Here is a 25,794-nt window from a genome sequence, read left to right as displayed (position 1 = left end):
AGAGCCGGGAGCCATGAAAGATATCGGAGCTGCCATGTGGCCCGCTGTCCAAACTAAACGGAATTATCAAGAAGTTTCACTGTATTTAAAGTGGCATTAAGTGTTTTTTGACTAATACATTTAGAAAACACAACCTTGAGAGTTAAGTTTTTTTTGTGTGTGGCTACAGCAGTTAATTTCTTTAAGTTTTAAGTTAACTTAAACTTCTTGTTGGAGTTCTGTTTCTGACCTTGGGATGTCCTGGGATTATTCTCAGTGCAAAGGGAACATTAAAGATTCCATTTTGACCAAAGTAAAGAATCTTGTCTTGTGCTTCCTCATTTCAACTCCTCTCCTTACTGTCCTCTGAGACCACAAAACTGGGGGAGCTCCATTGCCTGTGGTTGCTGTGATGGAAACCATTTATCTTCAAAATGACAACTTTTCACAAAGTAGGAAAAACAATCTGGTTTTGAGCAAAGCGACAATACATTTCTTTGAGGTAATCCAGAGGATTTTGAAGCAGTTTTGTGAGCCTTAGAGTTTGGAGAATTTTCCCAACCCGTAATCCTTCCCCCTAATCTGAAAATGTAAGAATCATGAAGGGCTGAGATGCCTGGATTTACTGGGCAGCAGTGCCCTTCAAAGATGTGTGCGAATCTCACCAATTCATAATCGCTGGCAAAATGTTTGCAACGGATTAGTCCCTAATGCTGGTTGAGCACTCGTACAGTCGTTTGTTTTGGGGTCAACTTAAGTGGTCACCTTTGTACAAAGTGGTGCATGGAGTAAAATCACATGTAATGACATATGTAACAAAATGCAATGCTACTAATATATTTATAAAGATCCATTGTGGCAAACAGGCGGATTCCGTATGCTTTAAGACATACAGTTCCAGAAAATGGGAGAACTTCTGCACAAAATGCTTTGCGTCATAGTTGTACTGATGCATCTAGTACATCAATTACTTAATCTTCACAAACTGTTGCTTAGGGACGGTAGGGAATGCTTTATAACAGTATTGTATTAATTATATGAATAAAGATAATGTCTCGACACAGAACCTTTTCATAGCAGGTGTTGAGGCCGTCACCAGACAGTCAAGCAGCTTCGAGTGTTCATCAGGATGTAAAGGTTAGCTGTGATGTGGACTGGCACGCTGGCATCTCCCTCTCTCCAGGCAGCTGTTTGGCTGAACAGCCTGGTGACAGCAGACGGCAGGGACTCTAGTTGTCGACTGTTGAGACTTCCTCTGTCAAGCGCTGGGTGGGCTCTGCTCTGGTATTTCACATTAAGGGCATGGCTCACCACCCCTGCAGACTCCCTGACATTGCTGTATCGGCACATGCTGTGTTTTTGTGGGATGCCAAGCACACGTATGAGAAAATGTGTTTCTGTTGTACATTGTCTTTCGTTTATGCATTATTTGGGAGATGGTGTCAGAATAACTGAGGGTATTGTTTAAACATTTACCCTTTCAGTCTATATTGAAAAATGCTCATCTTACTTGTGAGTTTTACAAGTTGAACGGACGCCAGAAGTTGTCATTCTTTTCCTCTTGCGCTTCATACTATGCTGAAGACAGACGGAAAGGAAGAATGATATCATAGCTTAATATCATTCTTGCAACCCCCCACACCCCCAGCTGTTTCCCTGCTACATGATCATCCACCCATGGAAGAACCAGATGGAAACCCGATGACAGAGGAAGCAAATGAAACTTCCTGCATGTTCATGATCCATCCTGGCAGAGAAGCAATCTGTGCCCTTCAATGACACTGGTTTTGTCTGTTTTTGGGCACGCGGGGCGACATATTCTCTATTTTCTCGAAAGATCAGTATAACCTCGAGGCATGGCACATTACAGGACATCTCAGACTTTTTGGGAAATGGGCTTTTTCAGTTTTCAGATCAGTTTAATTTTTGTGCTTGGCAGACCAAGATTGGTCAGAATGTCTATATATACTATATATATATATATATATATATACAATATGTGTGTATATATACATTTGTGTGTGTGTTATGTTATATTGTCATATGTCATACTGAACACCTACTTGATATATCGCTACTCCAATGTGTTCCTGTTGTACAATTGTATATTTGATGTAGCCAGATCACGTTCTCTTTGTTCTTTCCCATGACCCCTGTGTCATGAGTTCTGAATTATTCATCCTCTGCTCCACCTTGACCAAATGTTCCCAAGAACGGGACTATTGGGTTTAAAACAAGAGTAAAGGCAACAGGAAATGGTGTTTTGGTGCAGTAGTCTTTATAACCTTGTAAATTAAGTAACCCTCACGTTTGGGTTAACCTTCCACTATTCCTTAGATTTATTTTCCACTGAACAAGTCAATTTGGGAACTTCGCCTCACTTAATTATCAATTTCCAGTTTAATGCAATACACATGTGTCCTACGCACTCTTTAACTGCACACATCTGTCACCATTGCGTCATTTTGGAGTTCAGGTTATGTCATCTGTATCATCATTTAGATCACTATGGTGAATGTAGACAGGACATTCTGTATGGGGCTGGTATGTGGGGAAAAAGCTATCCAACCGAGACATACAATGTCATCCCCTGGGCTCCTATTATAGTGATAATTTTAGATTCATAGCTACAGTTGGGAGAGGAAATAATCCAATTAAAAGTGCTATTATCGTACCTCCATGCATAATGGAGCCTTCTGTTCTGTGTAGGGATGCTTTTATAAATGTAATTTGTGGCTCAGTTGACTGTCTCCGTGACTTTGATCCTACTGTAGTCTGGATTACTGGTGAGGAAGACTGATGGATGCTCATTACCATCCAGCCCTCCTTGCTGACATACCCCAAAACTTGGCCAAAGTCAAAAGTTTTAATGGTAGGTGTGGCGGGGAAGTTTAAAAACCTTGCTTACAAAGTATTGAGCTTTTCATCCTGTGTGGTCTTTTATCACAAATGATAAATTGGAGGTTGTTTATGAATCATTAGCATAGTTGTCCCTGCTGCACACTGGGCCGGGGTCCAAAGATTTCATATAGATTTTATAATTTGTGAATTTGTATTCACTTCACATGAATTATTGACCTCACCATGTACTCGTGATTACAGGTGGAGTTCTGGTTCTAGTACGTGGTAGGAATTGTGATTGCAACCATCATCCAAACACACTGTGTATATAGACTATAACTATGTTTTTCAATACATAATAACATATGTTTTCCCCTTTGCCAAAGCACGTCCCGAGACACAGACGGCACAAATAAATGCCGATGCATTTTTTTTGAATAGCCTTCATCTTCTGAAAAGTAGACAGTGCCCTGCAGCATAGTACTACATTATGCAATCCTTTTCTTTGCAATAAAAAAAAAGAAGAAGCTTTCTGCTGTTACAGTGCCAAGCATATCTTTCTCTGAGTTTACCAATACGAACAATGACAGGGAAACTGTTCTGAGGGGGATTTTGCAATATTAATCTCAATGTCTCTCCCTCCATATCAAATACAGACGGTTCTTAACTAAACCTTGTCTAAAAGGGAACAGATGGACCAGGAAATGAGATCTGGAAACAAGTCTGAATCGTAATGCTTTGAATCATCATTTGATTTCACTTTTTAGGGCTTAAGGTAGAATTTACTGGGGATGACTCACCAGTATTCAATCCAACTCCAATAGACTTTTCAGTAACAGCTCCAAACAATTTGAGATATTGGGATAATAGATACATTAGAGGTGTAGTCAAATTGTAGGTTTAAAAATCTAGATGGCCAACATCACAGAACTAAAAGCCAGACCACTCAGACAAGAGGTAAATATGTCTGTACCTCCAGAGTGACCATTAGTGATGGAGGTTTGTTGGGGGGATATATTTACAGCAAGTTGGGATTCAGTCAGTGGTGAAAGTACAATGAATAACCTTCATTGTTCTCCTTCCACCCCCAGTTTCAAGTATCCCTGAACACACACATTCAGTTTGTAACGCCTGTATGGTGCAGTAAGAAATTAGAAACACTTGACAACATTTTTTATTTCAATGGTGTAAGTGCATCATTTAGGAATAATATATATATATTTAATTTTTGTAATTGGAAGAAAATGACGTCGACAGCAATAAACCGTTCCTATCAGAGGGAAAATGTAGCGAAAAGGCCATATCTCGCAATTTTAATAAACGTGAAACATAATGCGTGTACAAACAAATAAACGGACAAACATGGCTGAAAACAATCTCTCCTAAACATGAGCAGATGTGTTTTCTTGTTGAAAAAGCAGGCAGCTCCTGTTCCCTCTTCCCGGTAACGTGTACCAGCACAGAGTCTTTTAGTGGCACAGAGGACCGGATCAAACCAACCTACTGCCTCCTCTGGGTTGAGTTTAATAGGGACAATTAAAAAAACTCCTGACATTTTCCGTAAAGATGTGTTTCCCGATTATGGTAAGACAGGCAGTGTATATGCTTTAACACATTTGACATGTGTGGTCAAAAGGCACTGTCCCTCTTGATTCCCACAAACAGGCTATCACTTACCATTTCTTTCTAATATTATGTGACCCAGGTTTGACACAGGTTGTTTTTGGTTAAAGATTTCTGTTCCAGGCACATCAATTTAGGTCATCTTGAAGAAGTAAGTGTTAAGGAATGTGCTTTGTTTTGACTGTTTGAAATACCGGCGCATACTCTGATTATTTCCAGATTAGGTTCCAATGAGGTCTTCGTGTATTAACACTCACCATAGTTTTGGCACATGCAGCAGGTTTTGTATTGGCTTTTATCTCTTTTCACACCGAGCTGAGAGATTGTACTTCAAAATAATGACCTGACACCGTCTCTTTTTGTCTCTATCAATCTCGCTTTAATCGACACATTATCTTTCTAACATAGACGTATTTACCTTATCACATGTGTATTTTGTTACTTATTCCTCTAATGAATAAATGCAAGCCAACAACCAAATATTTATGAGATTGTACATTTTAGCTTTGAGCCTGGTAGGTGTCCTGCTGAAACACAATCAGTTCAGGTTTTACATTAGCAGTAGGGAAGTTTGCTCTGTGGCATCAGAGCATGGGAAAAGCCTCAGGTCAGTGCCCAAGGGTAATTAAATATTTCCTAGTATCCGTGGGCTCAGGCTCTAGAGGAATGTCTACTATGTGGGCAGGGCCTAGCCTCAATAGCTGGGTTATTAAGTGGTCCATGGAGCCTCTGGGTGATGGATGAGCTCAGGGGGTCACAATGTGAAATAAAGACCTCACAACAGACCTTGTGTTTCTCCCCTGGATGTGCACAGGAGCAGGAAACAAGATGAGAAAGAGAAATGCAATGAGCTGCCTCAGTGGAAAGTGTGATTGGGTTCTTTACCTCTGTATTTTTACTTAGTTTGTCTTCAAGAGGATTCTAAGATGTATTGCTTGTCTTTGTGATTAAATGTAATCTACGCCTGATGTAGTGTAGATGTGAAACCATTAATCACTTTCTATAAGGCAAACAAATGTATATCTTGCATTTGTTTTAATCCTTTGTTCTTGCTAAGTGACATGCTTCAACAACTCAGCATTCTTTGCCCCTGCTTTCCCAAAGGCTTCCATTCCTCTTATCTTATCTCTCACCTGGCCCTCATTTTCAGCATTTCTTCTTCACCTTCTTTACCCTTCTTCCTCTGCAGCTCTGATTTTACTCTGCGATAACGTCATGTTACTTCATTTATCAACTCCTCAAGCTGCAGTCTGCACGTCAGACAGCCTGTCGGAATGATCAGCAGCATGTTTGCACTGCATCATCAGCTGTCAACGGGGCATCACGTCACACCAGCACCAAAGTGCTGCCGTCTTACCATGTTACAATACAGCTGGATTCAAGTTTAATCAAGTTTAGTGTAACTGTGATCTCAACAGAACAGAGAAACTAGAGAGCTGAGATAACATTTAATTAAAGTTGTGTTGCAGATTTGTAAATTAAATGTGTTGCTAATTAGTAAATTACACATGTAATAGTGTTGCTTAGATACACTTCATACCTGTTCAATAAAAAGCGTAGATATCAAAAATAAATTAGCTGAATCATTCCAGTTCCTTCCTGGTTTTTATGTAACCAGGAAGTCCCATTGAGATTAAACATTTCTTTTTCGAGGGAGACCTGGCCAAGACAGAAATATATTCTTAATTAAATAAAATCATTTCTGAGTTGCTTTAATTTGACTGAACTCAAAAAAGAGTTTGACGCACATGATTTGTCGAGCCTCCAGAACCCTTTTAACGTGTTGTCCTTGGTTGAGTGTTATAATTGGATGGATAAGAGCTGTGACTGGAGGCAAAACACAGCTATGTTTTTAAAAGGTCATTTGGGTTTTGCATTCTTACTGTTGAAGAGAACTCAGATGAAACGAAGGACTTTAAAAGGATATAAGGTTATATTCTGAACATATGGTTTGAAAAATGATAGTCATATAAATGCCATGCAAGGCATTATTAGGTTGATCAAAATGCAAACATGCAAATTCAGTTTTTTTATGTCATGTGAAAATGACATTTCTTTTTCAAGAACAATTCCCAGCCGCCTCCTGGTGTTTTTAGTCATTTTAACAGACATTAGCAGTACCCCATGATATTCCCACTGTGAAGGCTTTAGCAGTCGTGCATGATTGCTGTTTTTATGGGTTGTTAGTCACTGAGTTCAAAATAATACAGTGGCTCCTAAAGTTGAAAATACACTAAGGTGGCTTTACACAAAAAAAGTAAGAACGTGTCTTTGTAGCATCTCGCTCAGTTGTCAGCCAGCTGTGACAAACGGCTTAGTTTGCCGAATATCCAAAAGATATATCAATAATTTTTTAAATATGTAATTTAAAGGATCACTTCATTTTAGATCGGGATTGAAATTGCATGGTGGCTATCTGCTGCTTGCTCACTAAAAATCATTTTAATGGAATAAAGATTTTTAGCCATTTCCCTTTTTAACTTAAAGAAAATAAAACTAAAAGTTGATATAAATCATATGACACAAAGTCAGATCTTTAAAAAGCTGTGGACTGCTCCATTGTTAGTGACGTTAAACACGTCGTGTCTCTATCTGCTGTAGGACAAAGCCGATCTCTATTCTACAGCTATTATTCACCATCTTAGAGGCACTCCTCTTTACTATTGGTGCCTTGCCTCTGCATGGGCACCATCCTATCTGAGGCAAACTCGTACACAGCAGTCACTGTGTTTTTGAACGCATGAATAGACTGTAGAGGCCTTTGTGCCGGGGTGTTGTTGCAAGTCTAGCCAGTGCCGTGGTTCATTCCAGTGACAGCTTCTTTCTGGAGATAAGTGCGCTCCAGCTCATGCAGAGCGGGGGCAGCTTTAAAATAGACCTTTAATCATAGACCCAGACGGTGAAAAGTGTTAGACGGACACAGTGTACTGCAACACGCAGCAAAATTCAACCTGTAAGGCAAACTGTTTGAATATTCGCCTTGCTGCTGAGACACTTAACCATTCTCTGGTTGTTTTTTTGGTGAAAAGTATGCAGTGTGTCATGTAGTTTTAAGAGGTCAAAACTCCAGCAACACTTGTAGTTCAAACCCCCACTCTGCTCCTTCTACATCAATGTAATTTGACTGATTTATTTAATACTACCTCTTTCGTTCAATGATGAAAGTGTTCTGTAAAGTCTTTTGCTGAATCATAAACTCATCTAATATATCCTAAACTTTTTAGAATCATTATGTGCTGCATAAGGCTGATGATTCATGTGGATTCAGCTGTTTTGTGTGTCCATACAAATATAATCTGTCTCTTAAGTCATTTCTGGCCCTCGTCCAAGCCCAACAAACATCACTACTTTGTCCATTAGCGTCTCCTGTCATATTGGGGACAGGTTGAAGATCTCAATTCCTTCTAATTGGGATCCAGCCTTGTCAAAATTGCATGTGAACCTTACTTGCTGTCCCTGTATGAACCTGGCCAGGTGCCAGCCTCATCTTCTCAGGTGTCTTTTGTGCCATGCAAATAAGATTGCCATGGCAACTCCATTGTCAGAGCACTGCGGAGCCAATTGAGTGCTCACTGAGGATGGGTCTAATTTGTCAAGAGATCCTTAGCCCACCTCCTTGAGATGGATGCCGTGAAATGCTTCTTTAAAGTGGGACAGATGGGAGAGTCAAATGATTAGAAACATGTCTTCATCTTTTAAGCTTGATTCACAGGGTATCTTCAAACTGTAATCAGGAATTGTAATACAAACATACACATCTGACAGTCTGACTTGACAAAGTAAACACATGAGGGAAACAAAATGTAGTCGGGAAACAGATACTCCAAAGGCTTGACAGCGATCACACATACGAGGATACAAAGACAATCTGGCAGGGGAGAAGGGGGATCAGGGAAGTATATATGAGGGGGAACACAGGTGTAGGGCATGAACAATCAGGACACACACGAAAGGCAGGGGAGTGGCTGAGAGCAGGTGAAGGGAATGAAACAATCAGGAGCCACACATACACATTTAACAGGCTGTTACACTTTGTTGTGACACTTATGAATACTTGATTCTAATTTTTTTAAGAAGCAGCAAAAGTGGCTTTATTTTGTCTTGACGCTGCAGGTCTGACAATATACAGTAGATATACTGTATGCATTGATGAATTGTGTGTGTGTGTGTGTGTGTACAAGTATGGTGTGTACCAGTGTTCCCTCTAAGCTGTGACCGCACAAACGTTTTTTTTTTCAGGGGTTAAAAATATTTTTTGCGCCAGTGTTTCTGAGATAGGAGTGAGCCATCTCCGTAATAATACGATCTTTGATGTGGCGTGTGAGTCTCCTTGGCCAATCAGCGTCCCGTTTCTCGACATGCGCTCTCTGTACCTCTGCTAGCGCTCTGCCTCCGTTAGCACCCCCCACCCCCCGCTGTCCTCCTCCGGGCGCCAGGAGTGAAGCTCGCCCAGAGCGCCACATGAGCTCGGGCCGGCGCTGTTCAGGCTCCTCTTGGCGGGCCCTGCTCCAGCAGTTATTAGCAGTTAGGCTACCATGGCGAAAAGAAAGGCAGAGCAGGCGCCCCAGAAAAAGGTCTGCCTAACGTTCAAACATGAGGGGCTAGATGAAATAGTCCAAACTGACACAGGTAGGATGAAACTTTCAGACATATTTAAATATGAAGAATATTAAGTTATTAAATTGTTTATATAGGCTACCTTTCGGAAAAATGACACCATGTCAATCTAATAGGCCTAAAATTATTGTTAAGCACTGCATTAGCATTTTTCTTTCAATGAAGTTCCACTTAAATGTTGTACCTGCTGAGAAATGACTAAACACCTTTGATACTTTTATTTTGTATGTATATTATCAGTCATAACCAGTGAACCAGTCATAACCTCCCCTTATTGAAGTTCAACAAAGATCCTTTAAGTTCAACTAAACTGACTGGTAAAACACCATCATTAAAATGTTCCCAAAGTCCAGACATTATAAAGGATATTGAATAAATATCAACCTTGTATACATATTGATGCATTTCTGTCATCTCTTTGAATCCCCTATGGTTAACGCAGGCTTGTGGTTATTTTCGGCAGATCGTGTGGTTGCGTATTGCTCACAGTTCTGAAATGTGCGCTCGGAAAAAAAAGAATTTGCTCAGTGCTGAAAAAAATTAGAGGGAACATTGGTGTTTACTTCTCCACACTTTTATTTTGTGCATGAGTACTTCACTTTTTCTTGTTGGGTGAGTCTTGGAATAACATATCCTTCCAACACAGTGCTGAACAGTTCCACGTTATCTTCCTCATCTGAGGTGATCTTTTGTTATTCCGTGGTTTTAGAATGTCATGTCTGTTCTCGGATGGCAAGAAATGCTGATGTTTATCATATTTCTGGCTTGTGGATGGAGATTTTTGATAAGCGTCAGTGTTGACACGAGAATTAAGTTGTATTATATCAGTGAAAGAAAGTTATTAATGTTATGCACATGGGGGTGGTCCTTCTTCATATTCTGTTTGCTCTCATGGTGTCGTTGGCGAACTCCAGTGTTTCCGCATTAATCCAAAGTTTTTTCGTACTCACTATATAACGTTGGTTGTGCTGGATTATATTTGTTTCCATATACTAAACATCTCCATAAATGCTGCATGCATTCATAATCGACAACCTGCACACGTCTCGCATTTCATTACAGCTTTTGCTAGAATTCCTCCTGGTGCTGACATTTCTCTATTAACCAGAAACTATGATAACATTTCCTTTAGGGAAAGCTGATCCTGAGAGGATTTCCTCTGTGATATCTGTAGTCTGTGACTAGTACAGTACAAGTTTTCTTTCAGGCCGCTCAGCCAAGCACAACAAGGAGGAAGTGAGAGCATGTCCCCATCAGAGCAGGAGAGGGGAGCGGGACAGGAACCCCTTCCTTGGCCTTTCTCTGATGGCCCACATGGAAACAATGGCTGTGGGCTTTCCTTGTTTTTTGATAATGTAGAGTGTTTTTTTTCCCTCAATCTCATAAAGTTTATTATGCTTTCACATTGTATTCAGGGAGTGTTTGTGATTAGTATCTTTGCTTTGTAAAAGTGAAACAAGCCAGAGGGTCGTGTTGCATTACAGTTTCATTTTTGGATCCACTTCAGTTCACGTCCAGGAATGGGATCTTTATCGTTATATCTGTACAGGAGTTCAAGTTCAGGGAACTTTGGCCCATAAATCTCAGTCTCAACTCATCAGCATAATGATCATTCATATTCATAACATGGAGGACTCGTGGTCGGGGGGTTGTCCGATTTAAAAGTAGTCTAGCTTAACAACGTTTGCAAAATACAGTATCAAAAAGAAGCGTACTGCAACACAGAAGGGAGTAAGAAAGACAGCAATGCAGACATTATACCATCAATGATTTTCTCACTAGTGGTTGCATCATGTTATTATTTGTCTTCACCAAGTTCATTTTTTCTCCACACACATCGCTTGCTGGTTGATTCTATCATGAGATAAACTTGAGCGTACATTTGATCTCAGTCTCCTCCTTGATTGCTGTTCCAATAAAGCCGTCTCCTTTAACTTTCAGTTTAATATGCAGGGGAGCAGCTCAGACGAAGTGGGAGTCAACAGCCGAATATGAAATGGATTGGAGAGACACAAAGGGGTCTGGCAGTTTGATTAAGACCTCTGTGTTTATGGGTTGACGATTTAGCTCCATGGCCTTGAGACCTCAAGTCTCTTTCACATATTCACTGCATTCAGGCGTCGGTGTCATTTCATAATTTAATTTTGAAAAAAAGATGCCAAATGATACTACCAGATTGCACATTTTTCTCGCCATGTGAGTAACCCATAATTAAGTATGTGTTTCTCGTGCTTCATGACATTTCTCCAGTGGTATTCGCTGTTAGTCTGATCCCGGAGACACTGTGATTGCTTTACAAAGCAGGCTCTCCACAAAGCTTATGATATGACGTGAAATATAATATATGTTAATGTTGGAATGTGTCAGTCAAAGCCTCTCAGGTCACACTCATTCATAATCATCACCTTTTTCATCTATTATGTTTTACGGTATGCTGTAGGCGCAAACATTTGCAACCGTTGAGACTTGATAAGAGTGTCCACAGTAGAACTATTGTTTCTGTATGTTCAGTATCTGGGTCGTGATGTGTCATTCCTCCACGGTGAGCGATTGTTCTGCTTTGAGTCACAATACATGTTGCTGTTGGCAGACATAGTCTGTGATTGTGCACAGCTTGGCAAATTTTGCTTGAATGGAACTCATTTAAAATATATTATATTTTCATCAGGAATGAAAATCGTCAAATTCATTCCTAATGAAAATAATCATTAGTTCCAGCCCCATGGTGTCGGACATTTCTGGTAGAATAAGATGGAGACGAGAGAAAGATGGTTTCTCCTGCACTAGTCCTTCATCTCCCAGCTACCAGTCCTGCTTTTATTGAATAAAACCCCATTTCAACTTTCATCAGTTTGGGCAAGTAGTGTTTCTGTGCTATTGTATGTATATCATCTGTCACAAATGTAGCTCAGAGACAAACTATTCTCGCTCAGCATTGGTTCACTTTAGTTTCTAGACTCCTACTTTTCAACACACCGGTTCATTACATGCAGCTGTAAAACCCTTAATGAACGTTTCTGTTTTTTAGAGCTTCACAAGCGTCTCTGTGTGACCCGAGACGGATCTGATCACTCACGTCATCTGTTTGTCATGGTTCTGGCGGTCTGTTTGAGTAAAAATATATTCTCAAGAAACGATTTTTTTTAAATGACTGCCATCCTGTATTGTATCCGTCTCCCTGTATATGTCTGTTCCACCCTGCAACCTCAGGCCAGCTCCTTAATTATTAACAGCAGCTGTCAAAATGGATACACAAAACACCCCTCCTCTCAGGGGAATTGTCTAACTGAATGTATCACCTGATGTAACATTCAGCCCTACCTATATTTTCAAACTCAATTCCAGAGAAATGAGGTGTGGTAGATCCTTCACATAATAAACCTCAACAAAAGGCAAAATGTCACATGGCAACCAGCAGGGATGATTGTGTTTTTTTTTTGTGGGTGAGATGAGAAGCAGAGTGAAGAGTGACAGGAGTGAAAATAACCAGAACACTTATCTATTTCTGAGATGACAATGCAGGAAATGTGGGAAAGGGGAAGCAGAGTTTCGCCATACGGGTTTAAGAATGCAACGTAAGCATGTTTCAGTATCCAGCCACACACACATCCAGCAGTTCTGACGCATGAGAGAACTGTGAGCTTTGATGATCTGTAAACATGGTTATCTCTGAATGTTAATAGTTAAACACGGTTATCAATGGGAATGAAACTGAAAGTACTGCAATGTTGAGATGAGTGGGGCTAAGGACAAAATGATGTAATTGGACAGGAGGTGAAAAGTTCGAGGTACTTCTGTTAGTTATTAGAAAATGTTTAGCATGTCAGTCATCCTGAAGAACAGATTTATAAGGCAAGAACACAGAAAATGCCTCCCAAAAATGTTACGCAACAGACTTTTTTTCTGGATGTTATTTTTGTACAACGAAGCATGATTGTTATTGCACCAACTGATGCAACTCAACAATACCGAATAACTGTAATGAATGCCTGATGTGACGCCACGGTTGGTTTGTGTTTTCATGAAGTCCATTTTCTCTTGTGACTTGTTTATACCGCCACACTTGAACACAGTGCAATTTGTTCCCCACTACGCGATTGAAGAAATCACCTTTCTTCAAGGGACAAGAGCTGTGTCCTGTGTCCACAGTGTAAAAATAATCAGCAAGTTTTGCTTTGGCAGGAACAATGTTGAGTGTTTATACTCTTTAAACCAGTATGTGTGAAAACATTGTATGTATGTAACTGGAATAGAAGATGTATTTTATATATGATTATTGGACACAATTTGCCAGGATAAATATAAAAGCCAGATCCATGTGTACAGGGTTTGTCTGTTCATGGTTTGGCTGTGTCTTCTCATAGGAAATGTTATTATGATCTCTGTTGCTATTGGCTCCAAAAGTGAACTGTCCATTGTTAAAGGATGCCTTTGTTTCTGCCGCCCACAGAAGGACCTTTCACTTTTGCTTGACTCGATTATACCTCATTTTGTGACCTGAACTGTCCACTCTCCCAACTCAAAACGTTTCTCACTGCATAATAAGCATCGAGGCTAAAAGTTACACAGAAAACTCATATTCTGGAATTTGATATTGCTGTTAAATGTCAAATCTTATCTGGTGTGTTTTATTGTTTTTGTTCCCACAGTGACGAATAAGAAACCCTCCCTTGTGTCCATCACAAAGGTGAAGCAGTTCCAAGGATCTTCTGCCTTCGTAAAGAGGTCACAGTGGACAATCGACCAGCTACGACAGGTCAACGGCATTGACCCCAACAAAGTATGTAATTCCCCATCCCTTTCAACCATTGTTTTTTATCCAAGTATTTAATAGTTGCGGGATTTTGGGGCATTAACATGAGTTTTGCTGGTACAAAATAACTAGTTTTGTACGCCTTTCACCATTTCTTTCCTTGACAGATTGTTTCTTTTCCCTGACCTCACACACTCACTTCCCACTCATGTCTCTCTCTCCCTTATATTCCTTTCAAGGACTGTCCAGAGTTTGACCTAATGTTCGAGAATGCTTTTGACCAGTGGGTTGCTGGTTCAGCAGGAGAGAAGTGCATCTTCATCCAGATTCTTCACCACACCTGCCAGCGCTACAGCGCAGCAAGGAAACCAGAGTTCGTCAACTGTCAGTCCAAACTGCTGGGGGGTAAGACAGTGAAAATAACACGGCTAACTGTCCTGGTTAATATTACTCTTCAGAACACAGCGGCTATGGTGTGTATGAAAATGCATGCTTATTCCTCGTACACAGCATCTGTTGGGTGCTCAGCTGAAGTGAGGTCAATGAGGATGGCCAACATAATAATCAGCTGTGACTCAAAGCATCTGACACGGAATGACTGGTTTATTGCACATATAAGTACTCAATACAACACTAAATAATAATTCCCCCTAATTTATGTGATGTTGACACATTTTATTGTGTGAGACTCATTATTTGAAAATGTGTCAACGTTATTTTCAGTTGGTTTTCACCCTTCAAAATAACATTAAACATCATAGTAAGAGCTGTAACAGTTATTAATTAAAAACTAACTTCCCTCTTTGAAAGGAATATTCAATTTATGCCCAACTAATAAGTGAAGACAACTAATCAAACAAGTCAAAGCACAACCAATGCCCAAATGTTTAAGATATTTAAATCTTGAATCACAAAATGAGTTATTATTTCCTGCAAATTGTGTGTTTGTTTCACTGCGGGTTAAGGGTTGTGGTGTTGGTTGATGGTTTCTACGAAACCCAGTAGGGAATACAGCATCCTGAGCGGTTTAATCCGATATTGATCTGTTTACTTCCAACTCTCTTCTTTAAACACCATTCAACCTGTTGTATTATTCATCGAATTATTTATGGGAACGCATTACAAACATCCCTCCTGCTGGGTGTCCATCTGCCCCGCATATACAAAAATCAATTACCGGATGCATATTTTTGAAGAGAAAATGGTTTACTTTTAATTGGTAAGGTGCTTTTTGAGAGCTTTCATTCATGATACAAACAAGTACAGTTCAGTACAGAGAGGTGAAGCTGTGCATATGTGTATAAAGACACTATAGTTAAGGTAAAAGGCCTTTGTTCCTTTTTGTTCTTATTCTATGTGTGTGGGAAACCACCATCTTATACTCATTGATGATAAAGCTGCTATTTCTGACATTCTGTTATGTTGCCTTGACCTCCCTCCTGCTCTGAAAACGATGTCCTTATTTAACTTGCTGAAACTGACCAGATGGTGCATATTATAGTCTGTGTATGCGTCGGTGGGAAGGTAGGGCAGTCCCTGAGCGCTCTGAACATGGGTCTTTAGAGCAGGATGGATTATGAAGTGCAAATGTTGCAAATCGACCGCACGCCTCCAGTAGATCTGCAAATTACACTTAGAGGCCCTGTAGAATGTTCTCGTGGATGATTATACAACACATAGCACTGTCTCTGATCAAATACTTCTACTGTGAATTAATTTACCAGCAAAAACAATCTGTCCTGTTTAAAATACACTTTTTTTTTTTTTTTTTTTTTTAAAGAGACAACCCCGTTGTTTTGTGGTAAACAGCTTTTGGTGGAGCTATTGGCACCATGCTGAAAGTCCATCTAGCCAATGAACTGATCATTTACTCCTGGCTCTCTGCGAAGAAAGGATTTTGTGTGTGTGTAGACTGATAGAAGAAAACTGAAAAGATGTCAACCTGTTGCCAACTCTGTCCACTCCAGTTTAAGTCTCACACCAGTGCAAAACAAAAACCATGACGCTGCTCAGGTGTGGGACCATGACTGGGGAAGACTCTATCTGCAGAACCCTCTGGGGTGGCAACATCCAGAAAAGGTAGATTGTAAAAAAACAGAGTTATGTACATTAACTATAAACATTATTGCTAAGTGCCCTAGATGGACAAGTTTGGACAAGTTTGTTTTACCTCCATTGGATTTTGCATTATTGCAGAAAATAAACTGTATATGATATTTACATGAACACCACTTTTGGACTATTGAAGTGAAAAAGCAATCGACAAGTGAAAAGCCAACGTTGACCAAACTAAAAAATGTTCTCATGACTTCTTGTAACCACCACTAAGCTAAAGACGGCTAGTGTTTGGTGTGATAGCGTTTAGCAGTCCTATTCAGACATATAGATGGGGTATTTACTGATGGATCTTTTATCCGAGAACAAAACGTTGACATCTCTTAAGGTTGTGTTAACCACAAACCTTGTTTCAGGCAACAAACCAAAAACCCTTTCCAAAACCCACTTTGACTTCGCGACGAGAGAACTGTTAACTCATTTCCAGGTTTTCGGATTTATTCTTGCATAAAATCAAGCTATCAAAAAAAAGCTGCCAACTTATCCATGCATTGATTGCATCATGAAAGTCATAATACTAAATCTGTGATATATCATAAAAGCACAAATAATTATTTAAATGGTTTGCACTATAATATCAACGCCACTCTAGATATAAATTAAATTCAGGAAAGATATTTTGTTTTTTTCTTCGACTGTTTTTCTTCTTCTGTATCCTATGAAGAGTCTTCTTGGTTTAATTCTGCTGAGTTCTAGACTTCTGTCAAAGCCGTATAGATGTTTTATTTTATTTTTGATGGGGTATTTAATTGGTCCAGAAAATCTCACTGGGACGTATTCATGACTTGATTCTAAACAAATTGTTAAATCTCTACGCTCAGCGGATGCTTTTAAACCCTCAGCATTAGGCAAACATGTCTCCCAGTGGTTTACGCTTAATGCTCCTTGGGAATTTTCATTCTTAGGATAATCAATTGATGGATGACTAATCAAACAATTACCAGTTTTACAGATTTTTTTTTTTGCATGACATTTACAACTGAACCCTCAATACTTAACTCGTGATTGATTAATCCCAGAAACGGTAACCCCTCTTGACTAATTTCCAAACTTGTTGTCAACATCAGAGCTGACTATATGATGTTTGATATTTTCTCATCACAGAAGACCAAGCTGTAGATTCAGTCATTTTCCGTTGCAAGGTCTATTTGAACAGAATGCGGAAAGAATTTGTTTCACACCACGGTCATCTACTAAGACGAGGTAAGCCAGTACAGTAAAGTACAAAGTAAACTACTTGGACTAAATGTTAATACCCCTTTCTAAAAAGTGTTGAGTTCCTCCAGAAATCTAGGAAATTAAAATGTCTCTTTTTCAAACAAGTGTTTTGCTGACTAACAAGTGATGAGTCCCAATTTAAGTCAAGTTTGATAAGAGGCCACATTATTGTGCAGTGAGCAAATTCTAATATAATAATTAGTATATCTAAATCAGTAGTAGATTCACTTAAAAGTTCTGACTGCACTATATTAGGCCATTACACAAAGGTGGATTTAAAAATAGTTTAAAATGTAGCCTTCCCCTGCCATCTGAACTGAGGTCTCTGCGCGTGGCTTTCAGGGACCGTGGTGTCATGTTTAAGGATATAATGTAGTTAATATTTACACACACAGAGAACATGCCTCTGTATGCTCCTAGTGAGCACAAGGTCAACATTTCCCTGGTTTGTGTTTTCACGGTGGGGGCTCGCTACATGCTGAAAGGGATTTTAAGTTTACATCCAAAGGTTGCGTGACTTATGCTTACTGTCCTTGCCCCTCACTGTCAGACTGTGAGCGCAGAGTCACTGAGTCATGCTTTGCAGAGGTAAATCATTTTTTTAACGTACGAGGGCAGTGCAATGACAGAGTGCTTCTTCCCTAATGGTTTCCTCAGTATTCTGTACTTCTAGATATCATTTCACACATTAACATTTCGGCTTCGACAAGATAATGATGGACATGATGGCCGTTTAATGCATTGTGTGCGGCTGACATTTATCTGCTGATTAAAGCCACTGAGAATAGGCTGTTCATGAATAACCTATTAGCTATTTTTCTGTCGGTGTCGGCGCGGCTATTCCTTGTTTGTCCCCATTGGGGTCCTTACTTGGTGCCTTGCTTTTGAACCAGCAGGACAGTGACTAAACTAAAGGCCGACTGAGCGAGCAAGGTCAAGTCTTTCCCCTCATGAAAAAATGTCAGGGCTGAATGATGCCTTGCTTTTTTATGAGTGGTTAACCAAAGGTTTTAAGGAGTCATTCAGGCTATGCATCTGCCTCACTCCAAAGTCAAAGTGTCTGTAGAACACATACATATGTACATTGAAAGTGTAGTTTAAGAAGAGCAGAGCAAACACACAATTATACATATTAATGACTATTTATAATAGGATCATTTGTCCTGAACCAAAGCCCTGGATGACACATTTTACATTAACAATTGAGTAATGATTGAGTGCAACAGATTTTATGGAGGTCAAAGATGATGCCAAGCAAGTGAAAGTCCTGGATGCCGCTGGTGGTGGTGAAATGGGAGGAACAGCATCGTGGTGATTGAAAGAAAATGTTATCATGACGCACATACTTTGGGTGTATTCAGTTTGTACTTTACAGAGAGAGAGTGGTGGTATCAGAGAAAGATGGAAATGTTCAGATTGATGAACATATGATTTGGGAACATAGAGTAAGGGAGAACTGTTTGGGAGTGACCATTGAAAGGAGGCATGTGGAGAAAAGTGATTGGATAAAAGGCTGTAGAAAAATATTAGGTGTGTGTGTCAGGAGTGTCGGAGGAAAGTATCTTTCCCGGTTAAACCTCTGCTACAGTTTCACTATGCTGCTGCTGCAGATAATGTCAATATGTGCATTAATGAAACAGAATCCATTTTTTTTTCTTGTGTCTTTAGGCCCTTCAATTCACTCTGTAGCAAACTGACTCTTGCCCAATAGCATGTATCTTCACAATATATGATTTTAAAGATCAATTAAAAGACGTTAGTTTGTCACAGTTACACTAAAATTGTAAATACAGTTGTGGTTCGGGTGGAATTTATCAAAGCATTACAATTATAATATGGAACTGTATTCTTGCAACTTTTAAGGCTGCCCTTCCTCTCCTTTGTGATAGCTTCTTGAAGCAGCAAAAAGGGGATTTTGTTGGTGTAGTTTGAACATGTTCTTGTTTAATTTCCAGTATTATATAATTATTATTAATATTATATAATCAATGTTTAACACATTTGACATGATTGTGTATTTATTACACAACCTAAAGCCTGTCATAAACACTTTAGTGCATTTTGTGGATCACTTGCAGACATTCTTAACTGAATGCTTCATCAGTTCCTTTGGATGAACGACAAAATCCCTCTGGTAATATCAGGGTAATAAGGAGAATTATTGATGGAACTTCTTGAAGTGCAGATAAGCGTGTACTCGTTAATACTTAGGAAATCATTGTCAGACTCTCTCTCTTTGAACACCCCCTCATTACACCCCACAGCATCATCCCAGAACAGTGATAGGATCATGTACACTGCCAGAGTGACGATATTAAAAGCACTGAAACATGTCCTGTATTGTTTGAAGGGATCTTTTTGTGTAGGTTTTTGTTCTTGAAGTTAACCATCGAATCTAATCTCTCCCATATACTTTGCGAGTAATTGTGACTTGGCTGTGAGCGTCTTGTAATGGTAGCTGACATGCTCCTGTGATAACCATCATCTTATTTTCATCAGCGCCACAGCAGCATAGCTTATGATCTACTGCCCACAGCAGGACTGGAAAAGGAGGGGTTGACTTTGAATGATCTCTCCCCTTCATGTTATGTTTGTCTTTGCTCATAGTTTCTGTTTTCTGGAATATTTTGTTTTTCTTCAGTCTCCATTGTTATAGAAACCCTGGCTTGATGTTCCTCCTGCATTGTTGAGAGAGGCGTGCCATAGGACCGGCCTTGTACTATAGCTCATTCTTAATCAACAATGCAAGTTGACAAAAAACATCACAAAAAGACCCTCTTTCAAATGTAGATCAGTGTCATAACAGAAGACATTTTTTGTATTTCTGCCTCATTAAAATGACTGTAATATTATCAGTAAACCTTTAGTACCAGGAGTAACTGTTAACACTGATAACGCTGATCAGCTCCCACTTTAAGTTCAGAGTCACTGAGGCTCACAGCGATGGCGCCACATAACATAATTTAGTCCTACATATCTTCCATTCAGCTCCTGATGCTGTAGGCCTATCATAATATTTCCAGAACATATTCAGCCTGCCGTTTACTGTAATTACGTTCTCCACTGGGGGAGCCCACGCTGCAGCCCGCCACTGATCTCTGTTGAGAAGAAAGCTACAGCAGAGGAAAATAAGTGTGCAGACAAATGAAGGGAGATGTTCTCGGAGTGTATGGTGGGGCAGGGTTGTGAGAGTGGGGGTTGTATTGAGGATGATGGCAGTATCACTTCCTGGGCTCTTCCAGAGGAGGAGGAGATTAAGGGGAATGTGTCTGAAGGAGAAAATGTCTTATTTTTTCCATAGTGACAACCTAAAGCTTCTCAGTGAAAGGGTTCTTTTTTCCATATGGAAGCAGAGCAGGGATGTGTTTTTGCAAAATGTATGATACTTACACATGAACTTTGCCTTGTTAATGGCTGTAGAGCTCCCATAAAGTTGAATATTACACTCACGTTGTGTTTGTTGACTATGGAGTTATTGTATACCGTATACTGCAACCAAATGAAAAAGGAATCCTGACGGGTGTGAAGCGTATTTCTTAATCTGTCAAGATGTGTTTGTCATGTGCAACATGTCCTGAACTCTGTGGTTGACTAAAGAAAGACAGTGTGTATGTGTTTCCATTCCCTTTTGTGTGCGTGGCTGTGGAGATGAACATCTATACATCCATCTGTGTGTCTGCGGCACAGGTGTGCCTCCACATGAACTGCTTTGACTTTATCAAGTTAACTTCTTTTGATGGAACACCGCTGCTTTTGGGCTGTCATATACCCAACTGCAGTAGAGCTAGCTGTCCCAATTATCTGTCACTCAGCCTACCTGCTTTGATGCCAAGGGACATACGCTCACTATATTGCAATTTCCTGTGGGACTAGACCGAATCTGGTCTGTCAAGTCTTAATACAGTCAGTACCATCAAGCTTTGTTCGGTCTGTTCCTTCTCCTCAAACTCATTTACTGTATTTCTAAGGATATAGACCCTGAAAAAAAATCAAATCTAGCTTATCGTTACACCGGGTGTTTGCTGTGTTTTTATTTATTTTTCATTTCACTTTTGGAAGTTTGGTCAGAGTTAACAGTGTAGTTGGAGATTTGACTGCCCTGAAGTGACTCGGGTGTTCTTCATCAAATCAAGACCCTGAAGATATATATATATTACAAAAAGGCAGAATATTGTGCACCTAGTCATTTTGGGGGTCTTTTTAAATGCTGGGAACCCTGTGGTGCCGCTCTAATGGTGTAATAAAAAATGACATGTCAGGACCTTTCCACCGCAGATTGAAATTCTCTGTATTGCCGACAAAGAGAAAGCAGCAGGAAGATTGCTGTTCTGAGGCTCGTTGCTAGCATAGCGCATAGCGGCTGTCCCGACGTGCAATAGATTGATGGCTCGACAGAGGAACCATCCGCAGGGTTGCCACAGTTATCGGCAGATGTGCATCTTATATCCACCACTGGATATCCAGGGCTGCCCATGCTGCCAAGCACATGGCATCTCTTTATTACACGACAATGAGAAGAGAGAAATTAAATGCTTTCTTAAATTTGGGGTTGCTGTTGCACATTTAAAAGGTTAATTCCACTTGATCTTTCATTGAAGTAGATCCACTTAGAAAGGGAACTCATTAGCCCCCTTTCCATGTTGCATCTGATGAAAGCCATTCATTTCTTCATGCCCCCCCAGAATTTACACTAATGATCGTGGTCACTGATTTAAATAAATGTTTCTAATGTCACAAGTACATTTGTTACAACTGGTCTCTTAAATTCAGATGTTCAACAAAGGACTCACAATTCTTTCCCCATTTGTCTTTTCTTTCCTCTTTCGTGTCTCACTTTTCTTTCCTTCTTCCCTTGTCTTGGCTCTGTCTTGCCGCTTCACCCCAACCCTTATCTGCAGGTAACAGTATACTACACTCGGCTGCAGACAGTGTGACGAGTGCGGTACAAAAGGCCAGCCAGGCTCTGAATGAGCGCGGCGAGCGATTAGGTCGGGCGGAGGAGAGGACTGCAGACATGATGAACAGTGCTGAACAGTTCTCTGTTACGGCACAGAAGGTGAGGCAATATGTTAGCAAGACACGTTATGATGCATAACCTCAGGGTGGGCTTACTGAATTTATTTTAATTCAGCATGGAATGTTGTGGAATATCTCGTCTTTATTAGTTTAGCCAAAATATCAAACATTTATTTAAACCTGAGGATGTTAGCAGGAGTTTGATTTCCGCCTCTCAGCAGTGGTGTGGTCTAGTTTTTTTTTTTTTTCTTCCCTCATTTACTTTAACTTCAGTAGTGTGTTCCCTCATCCTACATCGATCCTTCCATATCGTCTTGTTTGTCAGCAAAACTAATTGCATGCGCTTTAATGAGGCTATTGGCGTAATATGAATTTTTTTTTACTGCAAAACATGAGACAAAAAGTCTATTGCTTTGTAACGAGTGCACCTGATTATGATCATATCTGTCTTTCTAATAGGACACAGAATGTGACTTTAATAGCACACAGAATATGACTTTAATAGCACATATTATATGACTTGAGTTTTCAGCTTTGCTTCTTGGATAAGATCAGGCAGCCCTGCTGCTCGGTCTTGTTGATGGTGGATAGCTTTCACCGAGACATGTACCATCTAAAGTAGGATGTCAATAACCTTTAACAGTAAAGCTATCCATTGCCTACTGAAATGTTTTGAACGATGCATAACGCCAGACTAGTGATGGTGGGATAATTGAAAGACATTACAAAAGCCTAGCATGGCCCTCTCACTGTTCAAAGATGAGCTTCCCCGTTGGGATGAATTACGAAAACTGTGATAAGGAATCAAAAATGCCGAGGCTGTGGTGGTTTCAGGACTGGAGAACCCCTGTGAAGAATCGCTCATTTGCTGGCGTTTCTCATTTCACTTTCTGTCATTATCTTTTCTATATTTTTTTGTGTTACCACTTGTCTGTTAAAGGCTGTTGGTGGCCTTACAGACAGATAAATAAATAATTACTGATAAATTGACTTGGCCGTCTTTATTTGATCCATTACAGTACCTTTTTGTCTGAGGATTGCTTTAACGATGGCTTATCTCCATACCCCGGAGCTTTGTATTGGACAGGATCAAGCCATCTGCATGTATAGTTTCAAATCATAGTGTCTGCAGTACTGTGAGAGGGTCACCTTGACTTTTTTGTTCTCTTAGTTCACTTCTGCAATGCCATCTCTGCATCTCACTTTCTGTCAGCAGCCAATTTCACTGCTTTGCTCTATTTTAAACATACTCGTCATTTCTGCGTGCGGCTCTACTGCCCCCACTTGTTTGATCTGTAGATTTCAGTTCTCCTATTCTACAGCAACATACTCTATACTCTCCATAATCTGTGTGTGTGCACGTTTGTGTAAATGTGTGTGCCTTCCATCCTCACATCTCCATACCCCGGAGCTTTGTATTGGACCGGTGGCATTGGCCATCTCTCTAACGATACTCCAGCTACGCCCATTAAAAGCCATGTTAATGAGATAAATGAAGTTGCCTTGTCATTGCCTGAATAAAATAATTACCATGAGCCCTTCCAGCACCTGTATAATAAACTCTCCTAAATGACTTTTACTCTTTTAGCGGAACTTTTCTAAAATATCAAATATGTGCCATACCTCATTTTACTCATTACTCATTTTACTGTGATTGCTATTGCATGTATTGTTCCAAATGCAGTACTTGGTGTTTTTAGCTGAAGGGGTAATTCCAAATTCTCATTGTATTATCCTGTAACCCCTCACCCCAATTTTTCTACAGCTTGCCATGAAGCACAAGTGTTAGACCACTGCCAAAACCAACTGAAGGTGGGGGGGTGGGGGGGTCGCCAGTCGCTGTCCAGGAGAAGGATTCCAGATTTTATTATTTTTTCCAAAGATTTGAAGATGATTACTATTTGTTAACAATGTTAACATTGAAATGTTTTGGATTGTTGATTTCTGGTGCATCTTCTGATGGTGACGCATCGAGCTAGGGGGAGGAAGAGAGGTAACCAATGATACTGCAGACAGTCAGCAGAATGTTTCATGCTTCTGTTTCCCCTCAAAAAAAGTCACAGGCCATGACTGTGTTTGATAAACACCTCCCCTTTTCATATGCCCGAACATTTATGTGAGAGTACACATGCTGACAAGTCATTATCAGCAATCACTCCAAGGCGAGGAACAGCTTGTCTCGTTTGTAATGATTTGTTGACGGTTATTTATAAGCACTGCAGTGATTATGCAGTCTGATTTATGAGTAGCGGACCCTCTCATCGGTGTCACAGGTGTGACTGTGCATTTGGTCGGAGCATCAATAAATCCCAAAGTGTTTATTTTCAATGTAATGTTTCCTTTGCTCTTCACTCTTGGACATCTGTTATTCCGTCCATCATTTCAAAAATGTATCAAAACAGTATTAGTCAAAATGTTTTCAACATAATATATAATAAACTGCCTATGATATAACATACAATATTTAACAACCGTGAAATATACTAGTCCTCTGTCAGATTTGTTTACCATTCACAAACAACCAAAACTACATGGAATACAGTTGCCAACATTTTTTCAAATATATTTGAAGAACTCTGTTTCCAAAATAAGCTTTTTAAGTATGATAATTTATGTTAAACTCAGAAATCCAGCTTGGCATTGTAAAAAGCAAAACACGTACTTCTTCTAGTATCTCAGTGTCTGTAGATCTAATTTGTCCCATGAATATGGGATGTTTTGAAATGACTATGCTGTATTTCAACTTTTAACATTCAGTGGTAATACCTTTTATGCTTTTTTGTATAATTTGGGTTGGTCATTATAGAGATGTGGAAACAGATAGATAAATTACTAAATGTCTAGAATATTAGCAGCAGTGTGTACTAGTTTATTTTTTGTCGGTGCTCTCACATTGACTGTAGCTTTGGCTTCCTCCCTTGCAAGATACCGTTCTCACAATCAAGATGTATTTGATTCTTTTCATGGTTTACATTTTATAATTCACAATGTTGCATTACACTGATAACCTAGTCTTGCAGAGCGCTGTTGAGTTCATACTGAAATGTTCCAGTTGCCTAACTCTTAGTGTGCTTTTGTTCCTCTCTCTCTAACACTTTGGATGTTTATTGTTTAAATAAAGAAATACAGTACAACTATTTTATATTTTTGTCAGTGTCCTTTTTATATAACTTGCTTGAACAGTTCCGTCAAACAATGGAATCAGAAGTGTTTTGGGGTGTTCTTTATCATTGTTATTGCATTTGTGTTTTTTACTCTACTCATAAACCAGTGTCCAGTCTCACTTCATGCTCATATCAAACTGATCTCGATTCTATAATGCTAACAAACGGTGTCATGCAGGGTCAAATTTTATGCACGTTAATGTGACTTCTTGTTTCTTATATCTAATTTTAGCTGTTTGATTATTTGAAAACTTTAGATAGTTAAATATTATCTGCATGCTTACCTTTGCTTGTTTCACCAGGTTTAAATTCAACTACTCTCTCTCTCTCTCTCTCCATATATATATATATATATATATATATATATATATATATATATATATATATATATATATGTATATGTATAATGAAGACATATTTAGAGATAAGAATTATGTGCGTGACTAAAAAGTAATATTTGTTTATGTT

The 25,794-nt window shown here is 39.6% G+C and overlaps 1 protein-coding gene across 2 annotated transcripts in view; it reads left to right on the top strand.

Moving 5' to 3' along the window:
• stxbp6 (syntaxin binding protein 6 (amisyn)) overlaps window positions 1-23,969 on the top strand; it is a gene marked incomplete at its 5' end in the record, with an annotated part of 41,615 nt that extends 17,646 nt beyond the window's left edge. Inside the window, 4 exons of one of the 2 annotated variants that reach the window (XM_079216083.1) lie at window positions 13,710-13,840; window positions 14,053-14,218; window positions 22,045-22,202; window positions 23,928-23,969. In XM_079216083.1, coding sequence (XP_079072209.1) covers window positions 13,710-13,840; window positions 14,053-14,218; window positions 22,045-22,202; window positions 23,928-23,951 — 479 coding nt within the window. In that variant the 3' untranslated portion in view covers window positions 23,952-23,969. The remainder of the gene's footprint in view (window positions 1-13,709; window positions 13,841-14,052; window positions 14,219-22,044; window positions 22,203-23,927) is intronic. The other variant, XM_079216084.1, reaches the window with a different exon arrangement.
• Between the last annotated feature and the right edge of the window lie 1,825 nt (window positions 23,970-25,794).

Source organism: Taurulus bubalis (assembly GCF_910589615.1).
Source record: "Taurulus bubalis genome assembly, chromosome: 1".
NCBI lineage: Eukaryota > Metazoa > Chordata > Actinopteri > Perciformes > Cottidae > Taurulus > Taurulus bubalis.
The sequence above is the reverse complement of the archived record's forward strand: the minus strand, read 5'-3'. Positions and strand labels throughout refer to the sequence as shown.